The sequence below is a fragment of the Leptodactylus fuscus genome, chromosome 1 (genome assembly GCF_031893055.1).
Source record: "Leptodactylus fuscus isolate aLepFus1 chromosome 1, aLepFus1.hap2, whole genome shotgun sequence".
In the NCBI taxonomy this organism is placed as follows: domain Eukaryota; kingdom Metazoa; phylum Chordata; class Amphibia; order Anura; family Leptodactylidae; genus Leptodactylus; species Leptodactylus fuscus.
In genome coordinates, this window is record NC_134265.1 from 238,052,086 (window position 1) to 238,076,576 (window position 24,491).

The 24,491-nt window shown below is 44.0% G+C and overlaps 1 protein-coding gene across 4 annotated transcripts in view; it reads right to left on the reverse strand.

Moving 5' to 3' along the window:
* MAPK10 (mitogen-activated protein kinase 10) overlaps positions 1–24,491 on the reverse strand; it is a 211,418-nt gene that overhangs the window by 34,382 nt on the left and 152,545 nt on the right. For all 4 annotated transcript variants that reach the window (XM_075284712.1, XM_075284703.1, XM_075284720.1 and 1 more), the window contains exon 8: positions 23,848–23,919. In XM_075284712.1, coding sequence (XP_075140813.1) covers positions 23,848–23,919 — 72 coding nt within the window. The remainder of the gene's footprint in view (positions 1–23,847; positions 23,920–24,491) is intronic.

The following is a 24,491-nucleotide window of genomic DNA, read 5'->3' on the forward strand; positions in this document are numbered from 1 at the left end:
AGATTATATCCTACATTATTATATTGATTCTTTTGCCCTAAAATAAGAATTGGTGTAGCAGCACTAGCATGAAAATGAGTTTGAAGATCTCTGTGTCTACAGTGTAAGCTATGGTATAAACTGACAAAATAATTAATAGGGTCTTCCCAATATAACAAACATATGGCATATCCATGGCATAACAACATATACGATAGATGTCTGATAAGAGGAGCCCCACCCACCAGGAAAGCAAGGATCCAACTGGGACTTGTACAGGATGGAAAGCTTGCTACCCTATTTCTGAAAGTCTCATAGACCTCTAAGGTAAAAAGAACACACTTAAAGGGATTGTCCAGGATAAGAAAAAAATATATTTTAGGCCAGGTAAGGTTAAAAATAACAAAACAAAAACATACTCATTTGTCTCTGGTGTCTCCCAGTGCAGTCTGGTCCTGCTGCTCCAGCAGAGGTCCCCGCTGTATGTGACCACATTATCTACGATGTCACATGTCCTTTCCTTAGGCCACTGATTGTCCTCAGTGTTTGCATGATCGCTGAGGCCAAATAGTGGCCTGAGGAAAGGAACACGGCACGTCACAGCCGGCGAGGACTTCCAGCAAAAGATATATTATATATGTATATATATATATATATATATATATATATATATATATATTTTTTTTTTTTTTTTCCTGGATAACCTCTTTAAGCATCCAGTCTACACAGGTGGGGGGTCCATCAACCTCAGCCCACTGGACATTTATGGTATATTCTGTGCATATGCTAAAGGATTCTACAGAAAACCGCTTCAATGTCACTCTATACCTTCATCAGAGCTTTAGCAACAAGTTTCATATACTGAGCTCCAAATCCCTTGATTTCATCCATATAACTATAGAATTAAATGATAAAATTCTCCATATCGTACAATTCTTACATATTGGTTTGAACCAAACCCATAGCCCTACTATGTAACTTGGCAAGATATTTGGGTTGGCAGCCCCAGTCTCTAGTCAGGACACTTTTTCCCGTTTTAGAATATAGTTTGACATTCAATTCATGAGATCTATATTTTATAAAAGATGTCTAGGTATTTGCAATCCATTATAAGTCTTAGATGACTATAGGAATTGCGGTATTATTATTCTTTTGTGTTTTGTCCAAGTCAAGTGAGCCCACAACTGCAGTGTAACCACTATGGACCTATAGATGTACTTAAGTTGCCGTGTGCATAAACAGGAGCTGCAGGTTATTAATAAATGCATTATGTTTATTATATATTAATGACATGTGTACTTTATATTAGGTAGATTGAAAGCATTATACAAGATAGCCCTTACGCAAAGCCTTGAAATAATGAATTGTTGTATTATGGTGCAGGAGGTCAAAAAAACTATGATGCGGATGAAAAACACTAAAGAGACCCTTGGAGTCTTCTACCCTAGTCTGCTTGTTCTAGTTCTAGAAAATGATGCGGCTGTCGGTCAGGAATACTTGTTCTGTAAGGAAGGATACGATCAGTGCCGGGAAACAACACGGCACCTTTAATCATTTCTCCCATGATGCACCCCACAGACCACATGTCAACTGAAAATAAATAAAATTAATGAAATGAAGGAACTGCAACAAGAAAACAATGTACATGAAGCTTCATCATGCAGTGTGGACAGCAAACAGACAGCAAGGGGCACAACCCTTTTTTTTTTTTGCCCCACACGAAAACTACTGAACATAGGGATAGAGAATAAGTGGCAGCTAAAATTCTATGAACAATATAACTTTATCTGAAGCATTTATCTCCTATCCAGCGCTAGCCTATTTCTTTAACTCCATTGAGTTGGAATGGAGCAGTGCCATGTACTGTATAATGTATTTGTCTGCTGGTCTACTCAAACTCTCCCTGCTGCTGAGTGGTAGGGGAGGATAGGGAACCAATTCCCCCTCTTTCAGTGGTCATTGGTGGTTGAGGGGCAATATTTATCACCTATACAGTTGATAGCTGGAATACCCCTTTAAGGCTTTTTAACGTAAGAACTGCCTGCAGCTGCCTGTTTTTAACTGCAGCTATGAGTAGTACATTTCTACTCTGCCAATATATCGGAGGTTTTCCAGTTAATGGTGGATAGTATATAGGCAACATGCATAGTAACATGTGCTCGGCATTATGCAAATCAAAGTCACATGCAGGTCTTCAGTGAAGAGCACAGTGTAAGACCAGCTTTATTGGGCAAAAAACCATAAAAATGCCAACTCACATGGAATGTACTTGCTCAGCTTATTATATATAAACAGATTCCTTACAGGAGTTTAAAGGTCTTACTGTAATGGGTCACAAACTACAGTAGGCCATCAATGATATCTGGGATCCCATCAGCCAGGGGGACTTAAATGGGACTGCTCCATCTAAAATAGCCACAAATATATAAGTGAATGGCACTGACCCATGTTTAAAAAACGTATAGATAAGAGTTTGTATTTTCTGGTAATACGCTAAGTTGCTAGAGTACGACATCCCCTCTTTTAATACTGTTAGGGTAAGTTCAGACAGAGTTTGAATTAAGTTTGAACAGAGTTTTTGGTCAGGATTTTGAGGCCGTATCTGCCTCAAAATCCTGACCAAAAAGACAGCTGCCATTGAAATCAATGGGAGCCGGTCAGTTCTTTTTTCCAGGAGCCGGTTTGTTCCAGCTCCTGGAAAAAGAAGCGAGGTGCTCATTCTTCAAGCTGTTTCGCCTCTCGATTCAGCCCAAAGACACTCCCGACTAGGACCATTCATTGGGCCTAATCTGTAGCGGAGTGCGCGACTGAATGCTGATACTGTGCACTGGCGTTCAGTCGCGGCTACCTGTATTCTGGACCGGAACCTGGGGCAGCCTCCGCCTCAGGTTCCGGTCCAAAATACTCCATCTGAACTTGCCCTGTTACAAAGTTGAGACCACCTATAGCTAAACATTGATACCTGATGCCAGGAATCCCACCAATGGTAAATCCAGGAAAACTTCTTTAATTCATGGAAAACTACCAGTATATGTAACACGAAAACTTGTTCACCACTTTCAAGACTAAGAAAATATTTATGAGAATTGTAAAATATTCCCAAAAAATTATATGGAGAAGATGGTATAAAAATTAAATACTGATTAATCACCATATAGAAAAGCATCCCATCTATACTTATCATGCATTGCTTTCCAATGGTCATTAAATATTAACTAGAAATTCCAGATATTTGGCTATTACCTTCCTAATGGCTCTTTACTGCATTATTTCATTTATTGCATTATTTCTTTTTCTGCAGTGAACTGTGTAAGCATTCATCACTTTTAGGGGTCATTCACATGGGGGAAATTTTTCCGCCGTGTGTTTTTTTGGCGCGGCTAGCAGTACATCAGCATTCTCTCACGGCATTCCACACCTGACTAAGCCCAAATGAATGGGCCTAAACAGGAGCATGTCTCGAGCCGCAGATGTCTCAGCTGTGGAATCCGCGGCAAGATAGATCATGTCGCTTCTTTTTTCCGCTACTAGCTAGCGGGAAAAAAAAGCGAGCAGCTCCCACTGAAGTCAATGGGAGCCATTTTTGCAGGCGGATTTTGAGGCGGATTCCAGATCAAAATCAGCCTGCAAAAAACTCTGTCTGAACATACCCTTACATTTATGTCACAGTTTGGCATATTCAGCTTCACTGTAACATGTATCCTATATATCTAACATTACCCAATGTCATCTCCATCAGCAAACATACGCCAGTTTGTGGGGTAAATTACTGGACTTTGCAAAAGGACGGAGCAGGGGGCAATGATAACGTTACACTCCTTTACTAATGGAGAAGCTTGAGACAGAAACAGAGAAGATTACTCCATAAAATACAACATATGGTCAGCACTAATGACCTGATAATGGATTTTTTCTGTTTTATTGGGGCCAAAACCTTTCAATATGAAGTCACAGTTTGTACAGTAGCTCCGACACCAGTTGAGTGCCAGCACTGGAATTTTACTGTTGCTTCTGTTTCAGTGTAGACTTCCTGAATGACGCATGACTTTCATTGTGACCTTCATTTTTGTCATATCTCACATCCTTTGATTTTTGTTGACTACTAATTCCCTCCAAAAGCACCAGTCTCAGAATCTGGCACCTTACTGTCTTAAGGTTGCCAACTTAATTTTTAATTCTTTACAAGTAGATTCAAAACAATATTTGTTCCTCCAGTAGTTTAGATGATGATCCCTCACACTTCCCACGGTGAGTTCATGTGACCGAATAATAAAAGCCACCCCATCTCAAAAAAAAAAAAAAGCGGGGGGAGGGAGTTTCTAGAAGTGAAGAGCACCATACACCATAGTTCATATATTTTAGATTAAACATATTCTAAAGAAGATAGTCTTTTAAAAATGTTCCTTGTTATTATCTTTGTCTTTAAAAAAAACCTAAAAATCCTGCAGTTCTGACTCTGATCACTAAGTTAATTAATATGCAGAGTTCCTGTATTCCTTGCAGTAGCAACCTTACTTAATAGCACAATCATGTTCTCAGCTCTATCATTGGTAAAAGTCATTTTAAACTAAGCACACCCTTGCATAGCCTTTAGAAAGGCTATTCCACACATACTTTTTGTATGTAAATTGCCTCAGTGGCTTTTGAATGAGCCTGTTTTTATTCATATTCTAATTAGCTTCCAGCCAGCACAGGAAGTTCCCAGCAGCACTGCTCTCTGCTATTCTCTCCTATCTGTGTGTGCAAACAGGAAGCAGGAAGTCATCAGCAGCAGCCTGTGCTGTACACATACATAGGAAAGAATAGCACAGAGGGTGCACAATGAGACTTCCGGGGTGCACAGAGAGGCTAATTAGCATATGAATAAAAACGGGCTCATTAAAAAACCACTGAGGCGATTTACATACAAAAGATACGTGTGGAATAGCCTTTCTAAAGGCTATGCAAGGATGTGCTTAGCTAAAAATGACTTTTCACAATGATAGAGCCTCTTTAATATAAAAATCTGATTTATACATTAGGTATTTTTCGGACTATAAGACGCACCTAGGTTTTAGAGGAGGAAAATAGGGGGAAAAAATTTTGAAGCAAAAAATGGTAAAATATTTAATATATGGGAGTTGTAGTTTTGCAACAGCTGCAAGGCCACATTGACAGGTGACCCTGCAGCTGTACGGGGATGCATAGAGTGTTTTTTTTGCGGGGCCAGAAGTACTTTTTAGTTTACCATTTTGGGGAATATCTATTGCTTAGATCACCTTGTATTGAAAGAAAACCCGGTGGTTTATGACATATGATTTTCTACTTTTATATATATATTCTAGGGACAGGAGGTGATTTAGAACTGTTATTTATGTCATATTTTTATTATATATTTTTAGAGCTTTTTTTTTTTTTTTTTTACTATTTTATTCCCCCCGGGGGCTTGAACCTGCGGTCACTTGATTGCAAGTCCCATAGACGGCAATACAACTGTATTGCCGTCTATGGGACATTCTGTCTATTAGTATTACGGCTGGTCATAGACCCAGCCGCAATACTAATATAGCAGTGACAGGCCTGGGAGCCTCATTAGGCTCCCGGCTGTCACCCGAACAGGTCGGCTCCTGCGATATCGCCGCGCAGGAGCCGGCCTGCAACTTTACAGGTACGGGGCCGGTGGGGACCGGCCCCGGGGGAGAAGAGGCCACCGATACTGACCCGGCATCCGCTGTACTAGAGAGGCGGATGCCGGCGAGGGATAGACGCCATCACAGCTGCCGGGGCCTGAGACATCGCTGCGCTCCTCTGCCCTGCATGAAGCCAGCGGCGGGGGGACGGAGGAGCGAAATAGCATCGCTGCTGCCGCTGCTGGCTTCATGCAGGGCAGAGGAGCGCAGCAATGTCTCAGGCCCTGGCATCTATCACTTGCCGGCTTCCGCCTCTCTATTACGGCGGGTGCCAGGCGCCACATTCAGACTATAAGACGCACCCTTCTTTTCCCCAAAAATTTTTTCTTATAGTCCGAAAAATACGGTAATTTCCTGGCAATGCTTTTCCTTTAAATGATATATCGCTCTTTAACCATGCATAGAGGGCTACTGACCAGTCGACTATCTGAGCCTACAAATTTGCCATGGTGGCCAAGCCTATAAGCATACTGTATATCCACATTCATGGAGAGTTGCACTCACTTGGTAGTAATAAAAAGAACGTTATTGATCTACTCTGCTGACTTCATTTCTGGAATTACATTTGTGCAAGAAGTGGATTTTTATTAATGAATATAAGTCTCTCCTGGAGTCGTGTTTGCAGTTGAAATGCTCCATTTACCGAGTCCTGCTTAACAAATACAGCCCTGAATATTACATATATCTGCAAAATTAATTTGCCACAGAACTGGATGACTGCTGAGCACATTACAAGTTGGAATCAATATTCATAACCCATAATCTCTCACAAGAGGCAGAAATGTAGAGATTTATGCTTTGCTCAGCTCTAATTGTCAGACTGTTATTCATATAGTAAAGAGAGCATGAACATAAAAAGTAATAGGAAGATGTGAGAGCATTGTGGAGGTTCACAATTTCCAGTCCCATGTTTGATTATTATATTAACGTCATCCTGCATTTGCAGTGTCAGTTACATGTTGGGGTTCGACATTTATTTATTGAATATTTAATAGATTACTTCCTATAAAATGAACAGCAAAAAATACAGTTTCACTTGAAAACCACAAAATAGTTTTACACTGTACATATAGGGGCAAAACCAGATTAGGCAAAAAGAGTCAGATGTTCAAATTTGACATGACTGGTGAGTTTGACTAAATACTAGTTTGGCAATAAACCCCGCATCATGTCAGTAGTAGGGTTGAGCGATTGTGTTCGGAAAAGATCGGATTCCGATCGGCGATCGAGAAAATTTCACGATCGCCATCGGAATTCCGAACACGATCTTTTTATGTAGGATCGAGATCGGTGATCTTTTCCCACAATGCTTTGCTTAGCCTTCACACCGAGTATACGCTGTATACTCAGTGTGAAGGCTCCGCTGCAGTTCCATAGGAATGAATGGAAGCAGCCGGCACACAGACTTAACCCCCTGTGCGCCGGCTGCCTCCATTCATTCGAATGGGAGGCTAAACTAAACATCTCTAGCAGCTACTTACCTCTAGAGATGGTTGCTCCGGTGTCCTCCTCCTTCTTGCCTCGCTGCCCCGCCTCCCAGGTTAGTGTTTAAAGCGCTAGGTAGGCAGGGCTTGTGGCTTAGGAGAGTGTGGTCAGGTACGTGACGTCTCCCCTCCCAAAAATCTGCCAGGGTATGTAATCTTTTTAGGATAACTGTATCTCAATAAGGACCTATTCAAACACACAATGCTCACATCTGTGTACTGTCAGACTGTAAAGAGGACAGCACATGGACTGAACACTGACACATTATAGTCAATGAGTCAATTCACATGTTCATTGTTCCTTTCAAGAAAAATCACAGTATGCACTACTTTTGTATGATTCATGAATTATTCTCACCCATTATATTGTGCAGTCATCAGTTTAAGCCTTCAAAACATAAGTCAGTTTTTAATGGACGTAAAAGTGAATAATCATCTGAATAAGACGTAAGATTATGTTCAGACAATAGATTTTTGGTCAAATAATTGTAATGTGGAATTTGCAGTTTGGTGTTTCAGGTCCACACATGGATAGCTTGACTACGTGGGGCTAAACTGCACAGGTGGTAACTTGCCATGGTCTCTGCACGGAATCTACTTGACGTGGACCTGAAATCTGCAGCAGAATATTCTGCATTTGTAAGAATGGAAACACTTATTTTCCACCGAAAACAATTGGAATACATGCCCAAATACATGTGAAAAGTCTTCAGTGTGAACATACCAAAAGGGGTCAGTTGTTAAAACACGAATTTCAGTTCTGCTAGCAGAAAAAGGAACCCATTGAAGTCAATGGGCTTTTTTTTCAGCGCTGAAATTCAGCACTAAATTCAGCGCCATTTTCCTCCGTGTGAATGGACCCTTAGATGTGAAATCGCATGGCTTGATTCTTGTCATGCTTTATTTCCCTTTTATGTTAAGCCTCATTCACATCCTGCAGTTTGTCTCCTTTTCTTAGGGCTTTATTTATACAAATGAGTTGGTCGGATGGTGGATTCATTTCCATGGTCTGATTCACTTACTGAAAAAAATGGGTCTATGTAGAATACCAGAACAAAATTCTATGACATTTTACATAAGGCCTTAGCCTAAATCCTGATTTTGGCAATTGAAACCATTTGCTAAACCACAGAAGGACTGACTAGAGATGCACTGTCTTGCTTCCATCATCTTTCAGTTAGATTGTTACATGGGGAATCTCCAGTATATTTCTGGCCTTTGGCTCAAGGCAGATTTGTCACTAAACTGTGGCCAATGAATAACCCCCTACAAGTAGCAGCATGATAGTGGATGAGATTTAGAGAAATTCCATCCATACACTGCAGAGACAAAGCATTATGGGTATTGAGGAAGCAGAATATCGATAATCGCTGCGTGTTTGTGCAAGGCTTTAACACTTTGCAATGTAACTCATCCAGCAGCCCGGGAAATGCTGTGGGTACATCCACCGTGGGATGTCGGCAGTCGACCTGACACGTAGGGCTTACCTATGAGGATTCTAAGGACAGGTGTAACTACTATACAAAGGCATCACAATAAACTGTTGCTCAAATGGTCCTCAAAAGTGTAAATTTTTCTTATACAAAACAAAAGCTAATCTTGACATTGCAAATTTAAAGTAACTATTAGAGATGAGCGAACACTAAAATGTTCGAGGTTCGAAATTCGATTCGAACAGCCGCTCAATGTTCGTGTGTTCGAACGGGTTTCGAACCCCATTATAGTCTATGGGGAACAGATACTCGTTAAGGGGGAAACCCAAATCCGTGTCTGGAGGGTCACCAAGTCCACTATGACACCCCAGGAAATGATGCCAACACCTCTGGAATGACACTGGGACAGCAGGGGAAGCATGTCTGGGGGCATCTAACACACCAAAGACCCTCTATTACCCCAACATCACAGCCTAACAACTACACACTTTACACACTCAATACCACCTCTCTGACAGTAGGAAAACACCTTGAAACATGTGTATTTGGCACTTGCAGTGAGGAGAGCTTGTCACCAGCAGTGAATTTGGCCCTTGTAGTAAGTTGAGGTTGGCACCAACATTTGTTTTGAAAATCAGGGTGGATTGAGCCTCTAACCAGCAGAGTTTGGGCAAATTCATGGTGGAGGGAGCCTCTAAAAACCCCAGTTTGGACCAATTCATGGTGGAGGGAGCCTCTAACCAGCCCAGTTTGGGCAAATTCATGGTGGAGGGAGCCTCTAAAAAACCCAGTTTGGACCAATTCATGGTGGAGGGAGCCTCTAACCAGCCCAGTTTGGGCAAATTCATGGTGGAGGGAGCCTCTAACCAGCCCAGTTTGGACCAATTAATGGTGGAGGGAGCCTCTAACCAGCCCAGTTTGGACCAATTAATGGTGGAGGGAGCCTCTAACCACCCCAGTTTGGACCAATTCATGGTGGAGGGAGCCTCTAACCAGCCCAGTTTGGGCAAATTCATGGTGGAGGGAGCCTCTAACCAGCCCAGTTTGGACCAATTAATGGTGGAGGGAGCCTCTAACCACCCCAGTTTGGACCAATTCATGGTGGAGGGAGCCTCTAAACAGCCAAGTTTGGACCAATTCATGGTGAAGGGAGCCTCTAAAAACCCGTTTGGACCAATTCATGGTGGAGGGAGCCTCTAACCAGCCCAGTTTGGGCAAATTCATGGTGGAGGGAGCCTCTAAACAGCCCAGTTTGGGCAAATTCATGGTGGAGGGAGCCTCTAACCAGCCCAGTTTGGACCAATTAATGGTGGAGGGAGCCTCTAACCACCCCAGTTTGGACCAATTCATGGTGGAGGGAGCCTCTAAACAGCCAAGTTTGGACCAATTCATGGTGAAGGGAGCCTCTAAAAACCCGTTTGGACCAATTCATGGTGGAGGGAGCCTCTAACCAGCCCAGTTTGGGCAAATTCATGGTGGAGGGAGCCTCTAAACAGCCCAGTTTGGGCAAATTCATGGTGGAGGGAGCCTCTAACCAGCCCAGTTTGGACCAATTAATGGTGGAGGGAGCCTCTAACCAGCCCAGTTTGGACCAATTCATGGTGGAGGGAGCCTCTAAACAGCCAAGTTTTGGGAAATTCATGGTGGAGGGAGCCTCTAACCAGCCCAGTTTGGACCAATTCATGGTGGAGGGAGCCTCTAAAAAACCCAGTTTGGACCAATTCATGGTGGAGGGAGCCTCTAAACAGCCCAGTTTGGGCAAATTCATGGTGGAGGGAGCCTCTAACCAGCCCAGTTTGGACCAATTAATGGTGGAGGGAGCCTCTAAACAGCCCAGTTTGGGCAAATTCATGGTGGAGGGAGCCTCTAAACAGCCCAGTTTGGGCAAATTCATGGTGGAGGGAGCCTCTAACCAGCCCAGTTTGGACCAATTAATGGTGGAGGGAGCCTCTAAACAGCCCAGTTTGGGCAAATTCATGGTGGAGGGAGCCTCTAACCAGCCCAGTTTGGGCAAATTCATGGTGGAGGGAGCCTCTAACCAGCCCAGTTTGGACCAATTAATGGTGGAGGGAGCCTCTAACCAGCCCAGTTTGGACCAATTCATGGTGGAGGGAGCCTCTAAACAGCCAAGTTTTGGGAAATTCATGGTGGAGGGAGCCTCTAACCAGCCCAGTTTGGACCAATTCATGGTGGAGGGAGCCTCTAAAAAACCCAGTTTGGACCAATTCATGGTGGAGGGAGCCTCTAAACAGCCCAGTTTGGGCAAATTCATGGTGGAGGGAGCCTCTAAACAGCCCAGTTTGGGCAAATTCATGGTGGAGGGAGCCTCTAACCAGCCCAGTTTGGACCAATTAATGGTGGAGGGAGCCTCTAACCAGCCCAGTTTGGACCAATTCATGGTGGAGGGAGCCTCTAAACAGCCAAGTTTTGGGAAATTCATGGTGGAGGGAGCCTCTAACCAGCCCAGTTTGGACCAATTCATGGTGGAGGGAGCCTCTAAAAAACCCAGTTTGGACCAATTCATGGTGGAGGGAGCCTCTAAACAGCCCAGTTTGGGCAAATTCATGGTGGAGGGAGCCTCTAACCAGCCCAGTTTGGACCAATTAATGGTGGAGGGAGCCTCTAAACAGCCCAGTTTGGGCAAATTCATGGTGGAGGGAGCCTCTAAACAGCCCAGTTTGGGCAAATTCATGGTGGAGGGAGCCTCTAACCAGCCCAGTTTGGACCAATTAATGGTGGAGGGAGCCTCTAAACAGCCCAGTTTGGGCAAATTCATGGTGGAGGGAGCCTCTAACCAGCCCAGTTTGGGCAAATTCATGGTGGAGGGAGCCTCTAACCAGCCCAGTTTGGACCAATTAATGGTGGAGGGAGCCTCTAACCAGCCCAGTTTGGACCAATTCATGGTGGAGGGAGCCTCTAAACAGCCAAGTTTTGGGAAATTCATGGTGGAGGGAGCCTCTAACCAGCCCAGTTTGGACCAATTCATGGTGGAGGGAGCCTCTAAAAAACCCAGTTTGGACCAATTCATGGTGGAGGGAGCCTCTAAACAGCCCAGTTTGGGCAAATTCATGGTGGAGGGAGCCTCTAACCAGCCCAGTTTGGACCAATTAATGGTGGAGGGAGCCTCTAAACAGCCCAGTTTGGGCAAATTCATGGTGGAGGGAGCCTCTAACCAGCCCAGTTTGGACCAATTCATGGTGGAGGGAGCCTCTAACCAGCCCAGTTTGGGCAAATTCATGGTGGAGGGAGCCTCTAACCAGCCCAGTTTGGACCAATTAATGGTGGAGGGAGCCTCTAACCAGCCCAGTTTGGACCAATTCATGGTGGAGGGAGCCTCTAACCAGCCCAGTTTGGACCAATTAATGGTGGAGGGAGCCTCTAAACAGCCAAGTTTTGGGAAATTCATGGTGGAGGGAGCCTCTAACCAGCCCAGTTTGGACCAATTCATGGTGGAGGGAGCCTCTAAACAGCCCAGTTTGGGCAAATTCATGGTGGAGGGAGCCTCTAACCAGCCCAGTTTGGACCAATTAATGGTGGAGGGAGCCTCTAACCAGCCCAGTTTGGACCAATTCATGGTGGAGGGAGCCTCTAACCAGCCCAGTTTGGACCAATTAATGGTGGAGGGAGCCTCTAAACAGCCAAGTTTTGGGAAATTCATGGTGGAGGGAGCCTCTAACCAGCCCAGTTTGGACCAATTCATGGTGGAGGGAGCCTCTAAACAGCCCAGTTTGGGCAAATTCATGGTGGAGGGAGCCTCTAAAAAACCCAGTTTGGACCAATTCATGGTGGAGGGAGCCTCTAATTAGCCCAGTTTGGACCAATTAATTGTGGAGGGAGCCTCTAACCAGCCCAGTTTGGACCAATTAATGGTGGAGGGAGCCTCTAACCAGCCCAGTTTGGACCAATTCATGGTGGAGGGAGCCTCTAAAAAACCCAGTTTGGACCAATTCATGGTGGAGGGAGCCTCTAATTAGCCCAGTTTGGACCAATTAATTGTGGAGGGAGCCTCTAACCAGCCCAGTTTGGACCAATTAATGGTGGAGGGAGCCTCTAACCAGCCCAGTTTGGACCAATTCATGGTGGAGGGAGCCTCTAAACAGCCCAGTTTGGGCAAATTCATGGTGGAAGGAGCCTCTAACCAGCAGAGTTGTGGGAAAGCAGGGTGGAGGGAGCCTCTAACCAGCAGAGTTGGTGGAAATCAGGGTGGAGGGAGCCTCTAACCAGCAGAGTTGGGGGAAATCATGTTGGAGGGAGCCTAGTATTAGCAGAATTGTGCAACGCTTATGGTGGATGAGTATGAGGATGCGGAGGAATTGGAGAGGTTGAGTACAGACATGGAGTTTCATGTTGGGGTGCTTTACACAGGTGGGCACAAAAATGACGGCTCTACCCAGTGGTGGTTCATTTTTATCAAAGTGAGCCGGTCGGCACTCTCAGCTGACAGACGGGTGCGCTTGTCAGTGATGATGCCACCGGCTGCACTGAACACCCTCTCAGATAGGACGCTGGCGGCAGGACAGGACAGCACCTCCAAGGCATATAGGGCAAGTTCAAGCCACAGGTCCAACTTCGACACCCAATACGTGTAGGGCGCAGAGGGGTCGGAGAGGACAGGGCTGTGGTCGGAAAGGTATTCCCGCAACATGCGCCTATACTTCTCACGCCTGGTGACACTAGGACCCTCCGTGGCGGCACTTTGGCGAGGGGGTGCCATCAAGGTGTCCCAGACCTTAGACAGTGTGCCCCTCGTTTGTGTGGACCGGTGAGAACTTGGTTGCCTACTGGAGGAACTGCCCTCCCTGCCGCCACTGTCACATGCTGGAAACATCTCCATCATATTCTGCACCAATTGCCTGTGGCAAGCATTGATGCGATTGGCCCTCCCCTCTACCGGAATAAAAGACGAGATGTTGTTTTTATACCGGGGGTCAAGGATAGCAAAGATCCAGTACTGGTTGTCCTCCATGATTTTGACAATACGCTTGTCGGTTGTAAAGCACCCCAACATGAACTCAGCCATGTCTGCCACAGTGTTAGTTGGCATGACTCCTCTGGCCCCACCGGAAAGTTCAATCTCCATTTCCTCCTCATCCTCCATGTCTACCCATCCGCGCTGCAACAATGGGACGATTCGAAGTTGCCCGGAAGCCTCCTGTATCACCATCACATCATCGGACAACTCTTCTTCCTCCTCCTCCTCCTCCTCCTCCTCCTCCATTAAACGCAGTGAAGCGGACAGATGTGTGGACCTACTCTCCAGCTGTGACGGATCGGATGCTATCCCTAACTCCTCTGTGTGATCTGAGTTATCCCTGATGTCAATCAGGGATTCTCTCAGAACACACAAGAGCGGGATTGTAAGGCTCACCATCGCATCCTCAGAGCTCACCCTCCTTGTGGACTCCTCAAAGACCCGTAGGATGTCACAAAGGTCTCTCATCCATGGCCACTCATGGATGTGAAACTGAGGCAGCTGACTTTGTGGCACCCTAGGGTTTTGTAGCTGGTATTCCATCAAAGGTCTCTGCTGCTCAACCACTCTATTCAACATCTGAAACGTTGAGTTCCAGCGTGTGGGGACGTCGCACAAAAGCCGGTGTTGTGGCACATGCAGGCGTTGCTGGAGAGATTTTAAGCTAGCAGCGGCTACTGTCGACTTGCGAAAGTGGGCGCACATGCGCCGCACTTTCACCAGTAGCTCTGGAACATTGGGGTAGCTCTTTAGGAAACGTTGCACCACTAGGTTGAAGACGTGGGCCAGGCATGGAACATGTTGGAGTCCGGCAAGCTCCAGAGCTGCTACCAGGTTCCGGCCGTTATCACAAACGACCATGCCTGGGCCCAGGTGCAGCGGCTCAAACCATATTGCCGTCTCATCGAGGAGGGCATCCCTCACCTCGGAGGCAGTGTGCTGTCTGTCCCCCAAGCTGATCAGCTTCAGCACAGCCTGCTGACGTCTACCAACGCCAGTGCTGCAACGTTTCCAACTCGTAGCTGGGGTCAATCTAACAGCGGAGGAGGAGGCGGTGGCGGAGGAGGAGGCGGTGGCGGAGGAGGAGGCGGTAGAGGAGGAGGAGGAGGGGGGTGTTCTTCTCGTGTCCCTGCCAGGAATGTTAGGCGGGGAGACGAGGTACACCGGGCCAGTTTGGGAAGCAGTCCCAGCCTCAACTACATTCACCCAGTGTGCCGTCAGTGAAATGTAGCGTCCCTGTCCGCATGCACTTGTCCACGCGTCGGTGGTCAAGTGGACCTTTGTGCAAAGCGCGGAACTAAGGGCCCGCCTGATGTTGAGTGACACGTGCTGGTGCAAGGCGGGGACGGCACACCGGGAGAAGTAGTGACGGCTAGGGACGGCATAGCGAGGTGCCGCAGTTGCCATCAGGTCCAGGAAGGCGGGAGTTTCAACAAGCCGGAACGCCAACATCTCCTGGGCCAGCAGTTTAGCGATGTTGGCGTTCAAGGCTTGCGCGTGTGGGTGGTTAGCAGTGTATTTCTGCCGCCGCTCCAATGTCTGAGAGATGGTGGGTTGTTGTAAAGAAACGCCTGATGGTGCCTTTGATGGTGCAGGAGAAGGAGATAAGACAGGACCAGGGGAGGATGAGGTAGAAGTCAACAAAGTGGCGGAGGCAGATGAAGTGGTGTCCTGGCTCGTCCTCTGGAGTGCATCGCCAGCACAGTCAGCAGTGGCAGTGGCAGAGGCAGAGGCAGAGGCAGTGGCAGTGGCGTGAACGGCAGGCGGCCTTTGTCCTGCCGTTGCTGCCTGCCACTGATTCCAGTGCTTGGATTCCAAATGACGGCGCATTGAAGTGGTGGACAGGTTGCTCTTCTCAGAGCCCCTAATCAATTTCGAGAGGCAAATTGTGCAGACAACACTATATCTGTCCTCGGCGCATTCCTTGAAAAAACTCCACACCTTCGAGAAACGTGCCCTCGAGGTGGGAGTTTTTCGGGGCTGGGTACGAACTGGAACATCTTGGGAGATTCCGGGTGTGGCCTGGCTTCGCCTAAGCTGCTGACCTCTGCCTCTGCCTCTAGCTACCCTTTTTGGTGCTGCACCTGCCTCAACATCCACACTACTTTCCCCGCTTGACATCCCCCCTGTCCAGGTCGGGTCAGTGTCCTCATCATCCACCACTTCCTCTTCCAACTCCTGTCTCATCTCCTCCTCCCGCACAATGCGCCAGTCAACTGGATGCCCTGACGGCAACTGCGTCACATCATCGTCGATGAGGGTGGGTTGCTGGTCATCCACCACCAAATCGAACGGAGATGGAGGAGACTCTAGTGTTTGAGCATCTGGACACAGATGCTCCTCTGTTAGGTTCGTGGAATCGTGACGTGGAGAGGCAGGTTGAGGGACAATGAAAGGAGCGGAGAACAGCTCTGGGGAGCAGGGACAGTTTGGGTTATTGTTCTGTAAAGCTTCGGAATTTTGGGAGGAAGGAAGACAAGACTGTTGGGTAATAGGAGGAGAGGAGGCAGAGTCTGACTGGCTGCTGGACAATGTGCTGTAAGCGTTCTCTGACAGCCATTGCAAGACCTGTTCCTGGTTCTCGGGCCTACTAAGGTTTGTACCCTGCAGTTTAGTTAATGTGGCAAGCAACCCTGGCACTGTGGAGTGGCGCAATGCTTGCTGCCCCACAGGAGTAGGCACGGGACGCCCTGTGGCTTCACTGCTACCTTGCTCCCCAGAACCATTCCCCCGACCTCGCCCACGGCCTCGTCCACGTCCCTTTCCGGGAGCCTTGCGCATTTTGAATTCCTAGTTAGAAATTGGCACTGTATACCAGTAGTAAAAATTGTGGGTGCACGTAACCCCAATATATTCTTTGAATTCCCAGTCGGACACTGGCACTATATGGCAGTAGCAAGAAATGAGGGTATTTGTATTCCCAATATATTCTTTGAATTCCCAGTCAGACAATGGCACTGTATACCAGTAGTAAAAATTGTGGGTGCACGTAACCCCAATATATTCTTTGAATTACCAGTCAGAAACTGGCACTATATGGCAGTAGCAAGAAATGAGGGTATTTATAACCCCAATATATTCTTTGAATTCCCAGTCAGACAATGGCACTGTATACCAGTAGTAAAAATTGTGGGTGCACGTAACCCCAATATATTCTTTGAATTCCCAGTCAGACACTGGCACTATATGGCAGTAGCAAGAAATGAGGGTATTTGTATTCCCAATATATTCTTTGAATTCCCAGTCAGACAATGGCACTGTATACCAGTAGTAAAAATTGTGGGTGCACGTAACCCCAATATATTCTTTGAATTCCCAGTCAGACACTGGCACTATATGGCAGTAGCAAGAAATGAGGGTATTTGTATTCCCAATATATTCTTTGAATTCCCAGTCAGACAATGGCACTGTATACCAGTAGTAAAAATTGTGGGTGCACGTAACCCCAATATATTCTTTGAATTCCCAGTCAGACACTGGCACTATATGGCAGTAGCAAGAAATGAGGGTATTTGTATTCCCAATATATTCTTTGAATTCCCAGTCAGACAATGGCACTGTATACCAGTAGTAAAAATTGTGGGTGCACGTAACCCCAATATATTCTTTGAATTACCAGTCAGAAACTGGCACTATATGGCAGTAGCAAGAAATGAGGGTATTTGTATTCCCAATATACTCTTTGAATTCCCAGTCAGACAATGGCACTGTATACCAGTAGTAAAAATTGTGGGTGCACGTAACCCCAATATATTCTTTGAATTCCCAGTCAGACACTGGCACTATATGGCAGTAGCAAGAAATGAGGGTATTTGTATTCCCAATATATTCTTTGAATTCCCAGTCAGACAATGGCACTGTATACCAGTAGTAAAAATTGTGGGTGCACGTAACCCCAATATATTCTTTGAATTCCCAGTCAGACACTGGCACTATATGGCAGTAGCAAGAAATGAGGGTATTTGTATTCCCAATATATTCTTTGAATTCCCAGTCAGACAATGGCACTGTATACCAGTAGTAAAAATTGTGGGTGCACGTAACCCCAATATATTCTTTGAATTCCCAGTCAGACACTGGCACTATATGGCAGTAGCAAGAAATGAGGGTATTTGTATTCCCAATATATTCTTTGAATTCCCAGTCAGACAATGGCACTGTATACCAGTAGTAAAAATTGTGGGTGCACGTAACCCCAATATATTCTTTGAATTACCAGTCAGAAACTGGCACTATATGGCAGTAGCAAGAAATGAGGGTATTTGTATTCCCAATATACTCTTTGAATTCCCAGTCAGACAATGGCACTGTATACCAGTAGTAAAAATTGTGGGTGCACGTAACCCCAATATATTCTTTGAATTACCAGTCAGAAACTGGCACTATATGGCAGTAGCAAGAAATGAGGGTATTTGTATTCCCAATATACTCTTTGAATTCCCAGTCAGACAATGGCACTGTATACCAGTAGTAAAAATTGTGGGTGCACGTAACCCCAATATATTCTTTGAATTACCAGTCAGAAACTGGCACTATATGGCAGTAGCAAGAAATGAGGGTATTTATAACCCCAATATATTCTTTGAATTCCCAGTCAGACAATGGCACTGTATACCAGTAGTAAAAATTGTGGGTGCACGTAACCCCAATATATTCTTTGAATTCCCAGTCAGACACTGGCACTATATGGCAGTAGCAAGAAATGAGGGTATTTGTATTCCCAATATATTCTTTGAATTCCCAGTCAGACACTGGCACTATATGGCAGTAGCAAGAAATGAGGGTATTTGTATTCCCAATATATTCTTTGAATTCCCAGTCAGACAATGGCACTGTATACCAGTAGTAAAAATTGTGGGTGCACGTAACCCCAATATATTCTTTGAATTCCCAGTCAGACACTGGCACTATATGGCAGTAGCAAGAAATGAGGGTATTTGTATTCCCAATATATTCTTTGAATTCCCAGTCAGACAATGGCACTGTATACCAGTAGTAAAAATTGTGGGTGCACGTAACCCCAATATATTCTTTGAATTCCCAGTCAGACACTGGCACTATATGGCAGTAGCAAGAAATGAGGGTATTTGTATTCCCAATATATTCTTTGAATTCCCAGTCAGACAATGGCACTGTATACCAGTAGTAAAAATTGTGGGTGCACGTAACCCCAATATATTCTTTGAATTCCCAGTCAGACACTGGCACTATATGGCAGTAGCAAGAAATGAGGGTATTTGTATTCCCAATATATTCTTTGAATTCCCAGTCAGACAATGGCACTGTATACCAGTAGTAAAAATTGTGGGTGCACGTAACCCCAATATATTCTTTGAATTCCCAGTCAGACACTGGCACTATATGGCAGTAGCAAGAAATGAGGGTATTTGTATTCCCAATATATTCTTTGAATTCCCAGTCAGACAATGGCACTGTATACCAGTAGTAAAAATTGTGGGTGCACGTAACCCCAATATATTCTTTGAATTCCCAGTCAGACACTGGCACTATATGGCAGTAGCAAGAAATGAGGGTATTTGTATTCCCAATATATTCTTTGAATTCCCAGTCAGACAATGGCACTGTATACCAGTAGTAAAAATTGTGGGTGCACGTAACCCCAATATATTCTTTGAATTCCCAGTCAGACACTGGCACTATATGGCAGTAGCAAGAAATGAGGGTATTTGTATTCCCAATATATTCTTTGAATTCCCAGTCAGACAATGGCACTGTATACCAGTAGTAAAAATTGTGGGTGCACGTAACCCCAATATATTCTTTGAATTACCAGTCAGAAACTGGCACTATATGGCAGTAGCAAGAAATGAGGGTATTTGTATTCCCAATATACTCTTTGAATTCCCAGTCAGACAATGGCACTGTATACCAGTAGTAAAAATTGTGGGTGCACGTAACCCCAATATATTTCTTGAATTACCAGTCAGAAACTGGCACTATATGGCAGTAGCAAGAAATGAGGGTATTTGTATTCCCAATATATTCTTTGAATTCCCAGTCAGACAATGGCACTGTATACCAGTAGTAAAAATTGTGGGTGTATATAGCCCCAATTCTATTGCTAGGGGACTTGCAGGGTATTTCTGGGGTGAAGGTGGGGGGGCACACCGTTGGAACGGGTATCGGGGTATATATCGGGTATACGGGAATACACTGACAGTGTATTCCATTCAGGATCCTGGGAAAGCTGGGTTGCGGCGATTGAGCCCGTCAGTGCCACGTTACACTGACAAGCTTCTCCCTGGAATTTAGCTCTTACAAGAGCTGTTGGTTGTCTTCTCCTTCCTATCCTAGCCTGTCCCTGCCTACCCAGAATCTAAGCCCTAGCTAGCTGGACGGAAACCTCCGTCCTCGGTGAATTGCAAGCTCAGAATGACGCGAAGCTGGGCGTCGCTGTTCTTTTAAATTAGAGGTCACATGTTTTCGGCAGCCAATGGGTTTTGCCTACTTTTTTCAACGTCACCGGTGTCGTAGTTCCTGTCCCACCTACCCTGCGCTGTTATTGGAGCAAAAAAGGCGCCAGGGAAGGTGGGAGGGGAATCGAGTAATGGCGCACTTTACCACGCGGTGTTCGATTCGATTCGAACATGCCGAACAGCCTAATATCCGATCGAACATGAGTTCGATAGAACACTGTTCGCTCATCTCTAGTAACTATCTCCCACATGAAAAATGGAAGAACCATTCCTACATATTAACAATATTCTATGTACTGCCATGAACCATTCAACGCACCAGTAAGTTACACTGTCAAGGTCATGCTACTTACGTGTATACAGTTAAAATCTATACCAGATATAGCAATATACAAATACAATAGTCACATTTAAAAAATACCATTTTCTTAAAAAAAGCTTGATTCATTAAACAAAAAAAGGTTTATTTCCCCTTTAAATTATGTACGGCTCTCTAGCTGTAACTAAACTGTTTGGTTTTTCAGACTGCAATTCGGGGTATATTGACAGAAGGGTGATAATGGAAAACCATGTAACATTTCAAAACATATGGTAAAAGAATACCCTATATTTTCTATAGGAAAATGGATGATGCCATGAACACCGACATTTAGTCTTCGCCTTAAAGCATATCTTGTCTTATAAAACAACTTTTCATAAATGCACAGCATGAATGAATATAAGAAAATTTGCAATATATCTTATGTGAGAAATATATTTCCTGCTCCAGTTATCAAGCTGATTTGCTTTTTACATAGTCTATGGGGGGGGAGGGAGGAGGTTGCTGGAAAAAGTACACTAATAGCTGTAACTGCTATAACCTGTAACCTCCCAACAGTCTCCTCGTCCCCTTCCATCTCCATAGTCTTCTATGTGTTAGCTGGATACGGATAAGGACTCTATGTAAGGATACAGACTGATAGGACAATAAGGTGGGCAAAGCCAATTACTAAGTGAAGAAAGAAAAAAATCCTTAGTAAACTATATTACAAAGTTTTTTATATTCATCTGTACCATTTATATATGAGGTATGCTTTAAATGAAGACTCCAAGCAAGTACATGTGTATCAGACGTGATCATGGTTAAAATATAGCATTTGAGTGAAAACAAGATGTGAGAAATGGTTATACAATTTCACAGTGGAATTTAGAATCAAATGCGATTGCTAAATGGAACATATAAGTAAGCCAAGCTGCGAGCATCAATATGGAAAACCAGGTGTAATATCTGCACAGCCATGATCTCCTCCAAATGTTGCATCTCTCATTGCTGATACTGCATATGGATTTGATGACAACTTGCAAAGCACACCATGAATAATGAAAATACAAGCAACACCCGAAAATAAGCAAATGAAGAACGTCAATGAAGACATACATATACGCTGCTATTATCTGTTATACTATCTGTTATATATGTTGTTCCTTGTATACTAGTCATCTGCTACTATCACTTATACATACCTTCCAACCTAGTGCTCTGTGATTGTGACTAGTACAGGGAAACTAATGAAGCTAGAAGAACGTAGAATGACTGATATTCTGAGAGAGAACAGGAAAAACTGGGGTTATGCTTTCTGCGACCTGCTGAAGAAGAAGATGTTAGAGAGTAACACTTAGTATAGAAGAACCTTTAGATGAGTAGCCGCCATGACGCTAAATGTAGAGCTACTAAAGTGATTTATAATGCTCAGGGCTAGTCTTACAAGGAAGGCCTGCAAATCACATGGCAAGGTCACATTAAGGGTACTGCCTAATGTCTGGTCTTTTTATAAAGACTGATGCCCAGCACTGGTTCTTTGCGTCCTTTAATAAAAATGGATTTTTTTTCTGAAGACCCCGCCATCCCTGAGCAATAAGTTATTAGTTAGTGTCTGTGCTCGATATGCTAATTCAGCTATATATTGTCAAGTGGGTAATCTCAGGCTGGGGAAGGAAACAGGCATAATTCAGAGCTCCGGCATTGTTCATTCAGAGTCAGACAGTGGCAGAGAATTCAGTATCACAACCCTCCACCTGCCCATCTCTCCCAATCAATGATTATTTTTAGGGCTACATTAAGGATGTGATTTGCTTGTTTGTCAGGAAATTATAACAAATGGGCTTTAGGACAGCAGTAGAAAGGTTGATCATGGGCTATGTTATGCAGAAAGTTTTATAAAGTTATGGTGACTTAAATCATACATTTAGTAAAAATAAAACCTACACAATAGTGTTTGATTCTCATGCTTTGCCTGTGTAAAGTCTGTTTTACTGCAAAGCATAGCTGATTGTTCTGAAGAGCTCTCTTGCTATCCTTATCTGCCATGTTAGAAACACAGTGGAGCTGTGGCCCAGTCATGGTCACTAAACCTGTTATGTCACATCACCTTCCTCCCCTCTCACACTGCAGAGAGAGAACTTGTGTTGGATTCAGTTCTGCTTTGGAGTCTCTGTAGAATGCGCTTAAAATCGGCAAAGTGAAAAGTCCTTAGTGTTTGTCCTAAGAGTTGTGCACCTGAAGGTACGATTTACAAATCCATTATTCTGGTCAATGTGAAATCAATAGTAGTATCTCCTTTACAAGAACATTCAATGACATGTAATCGTTTCCTCTCAAAGCTTTTCCTTTCAATGCACAATTGTTATTTTAGGTATTTGATATAGAATTTTAAAAAAAGACGACAAAAGTAAGACACATCTGAGATTGTTTTTTTTTTCTTTTTGCTATGAGGTATCAACATATTTCTCAATGGTAATTAAGGTCCAAACTAAACAACCGGACTACTATTGTACTGTAGATGGAGGTCTGGACTGCACAGCCAGACTGCTCTCACATAATACACAACCAGACTGCTGTTATAAGTGGTGGTCCAGGCTACACAACCGGACTACTACTATACTGTAGTTGGAGGTCTGGACTGCACAGCCAGACTGCTGCTATAGAGAAAGGATCAAACTACAGAACCAGACTCCTGTCACATAATACACAACCAGACTGCTGTTATACCGTAAGTGGTGGTCCAGGCTCCACAGATTGCTGTTATCTGGGGCTATCAAGACTACAATTTACACAGCAAGACTGCTGTTTTTTACGTATGGTCAGAAATAACCAAAATTAAGATATTTAATAAGATTTACTTATAATTGAACCCTTTTTAGATTGCAGGCTGAGAGGAATAAAGCTGATCACTAAGAGTTAAACTGCTTTGTGACCGGGTGATCATCTCCTATAACCAAGGTAACTGCACTCTAAATGCACTATTATAAAGCACTATCTAGCACCCACTGAAATTAGGGGACCTCTCCCTATTATATTTCCATCCACTACTATGGCATTTACAGTTATAAAAGACTACAATGATACCTATTGCCTATCACCTCCGACTTTCACACAAAAAAGTATACAATTAGAGAATAAAAGAAATTAAAAATGTCCAAAAACGTTATGGTACTTCTTATATTAGCTAATCTAAGATGGAATATTACATGTAAAGATTAGTAGAATCTATGTTCTTAACACAAGCATGACATTATATCTTACAATACCCTGTAGTATATAGGTATACATAGCTAATACATGCATGCAGCGGGTATCAGGACATGATGATATCATTGAGTAGCAACACAAGATCAAGTTCATTTTTTCAATTAACGCTTATAACCCAATGTCCATTCTACACCTGTATACTCATGGGTATGTAAAACAAAAACTATGTCTTACCAAACACAAATGTAATAGTACTGAGAAGTGTTAGTAACAATAAACAGATATGGTGGTTAATAATCAGACATGTAAGCTAGGTAAGTTGGAAGGTATGTTTCCACTGAAGTTCCAGAACAGTACAAGGATACAGTCCCTTCCTGGAAAGAGGATCTTGTGGCGGACCATTTCTCCCATAATGCATCCCACAGACCATATATCCACTAGAAGTGCAGAAACAAGGCCGTTAAGATATGGAAAGAGGAAAAGGCAAGGTTAGCTAGGAAGGTCAGTTCCTGAAGCACGTGGAAAAAAGTGCAGATTGAAATGCATAAGATTGCAGTTATCCCCACCCCACAAATGAAAAAAAAGCTACAATTTAGGAACACTTATGAAACATGATGTATAAGATGAAATCTACAGTTTGACTATAATCTGCTTTAAAGTCAGTCTCCAGGCAGGATATCATGAGGGCTCAGAACCCTTTTACATGAACATGAGCAGTAAACTTCAGAAAAGCGCAAAAAAACATTTTTTTTTGTTTTATTAATGGGACTCTGTCACTATGAAAATGCAGTGTAATATGCTGGCAGCATGTTAAAGAGCAAGAGTAACTGCGCAGATTGAGGTATACTGTAGTTTTGTGGCTACAAATTCAGTATAACTTTAATAATAATAATAATAATAATAATAATTTGTATTTATATAGCCCCAACATATTCCGCAGCACTTTACAATTTGTAGGGTTCAAGGACAAACAAAAAGAGACATTACAGAGTACTAGTCAATTCACACA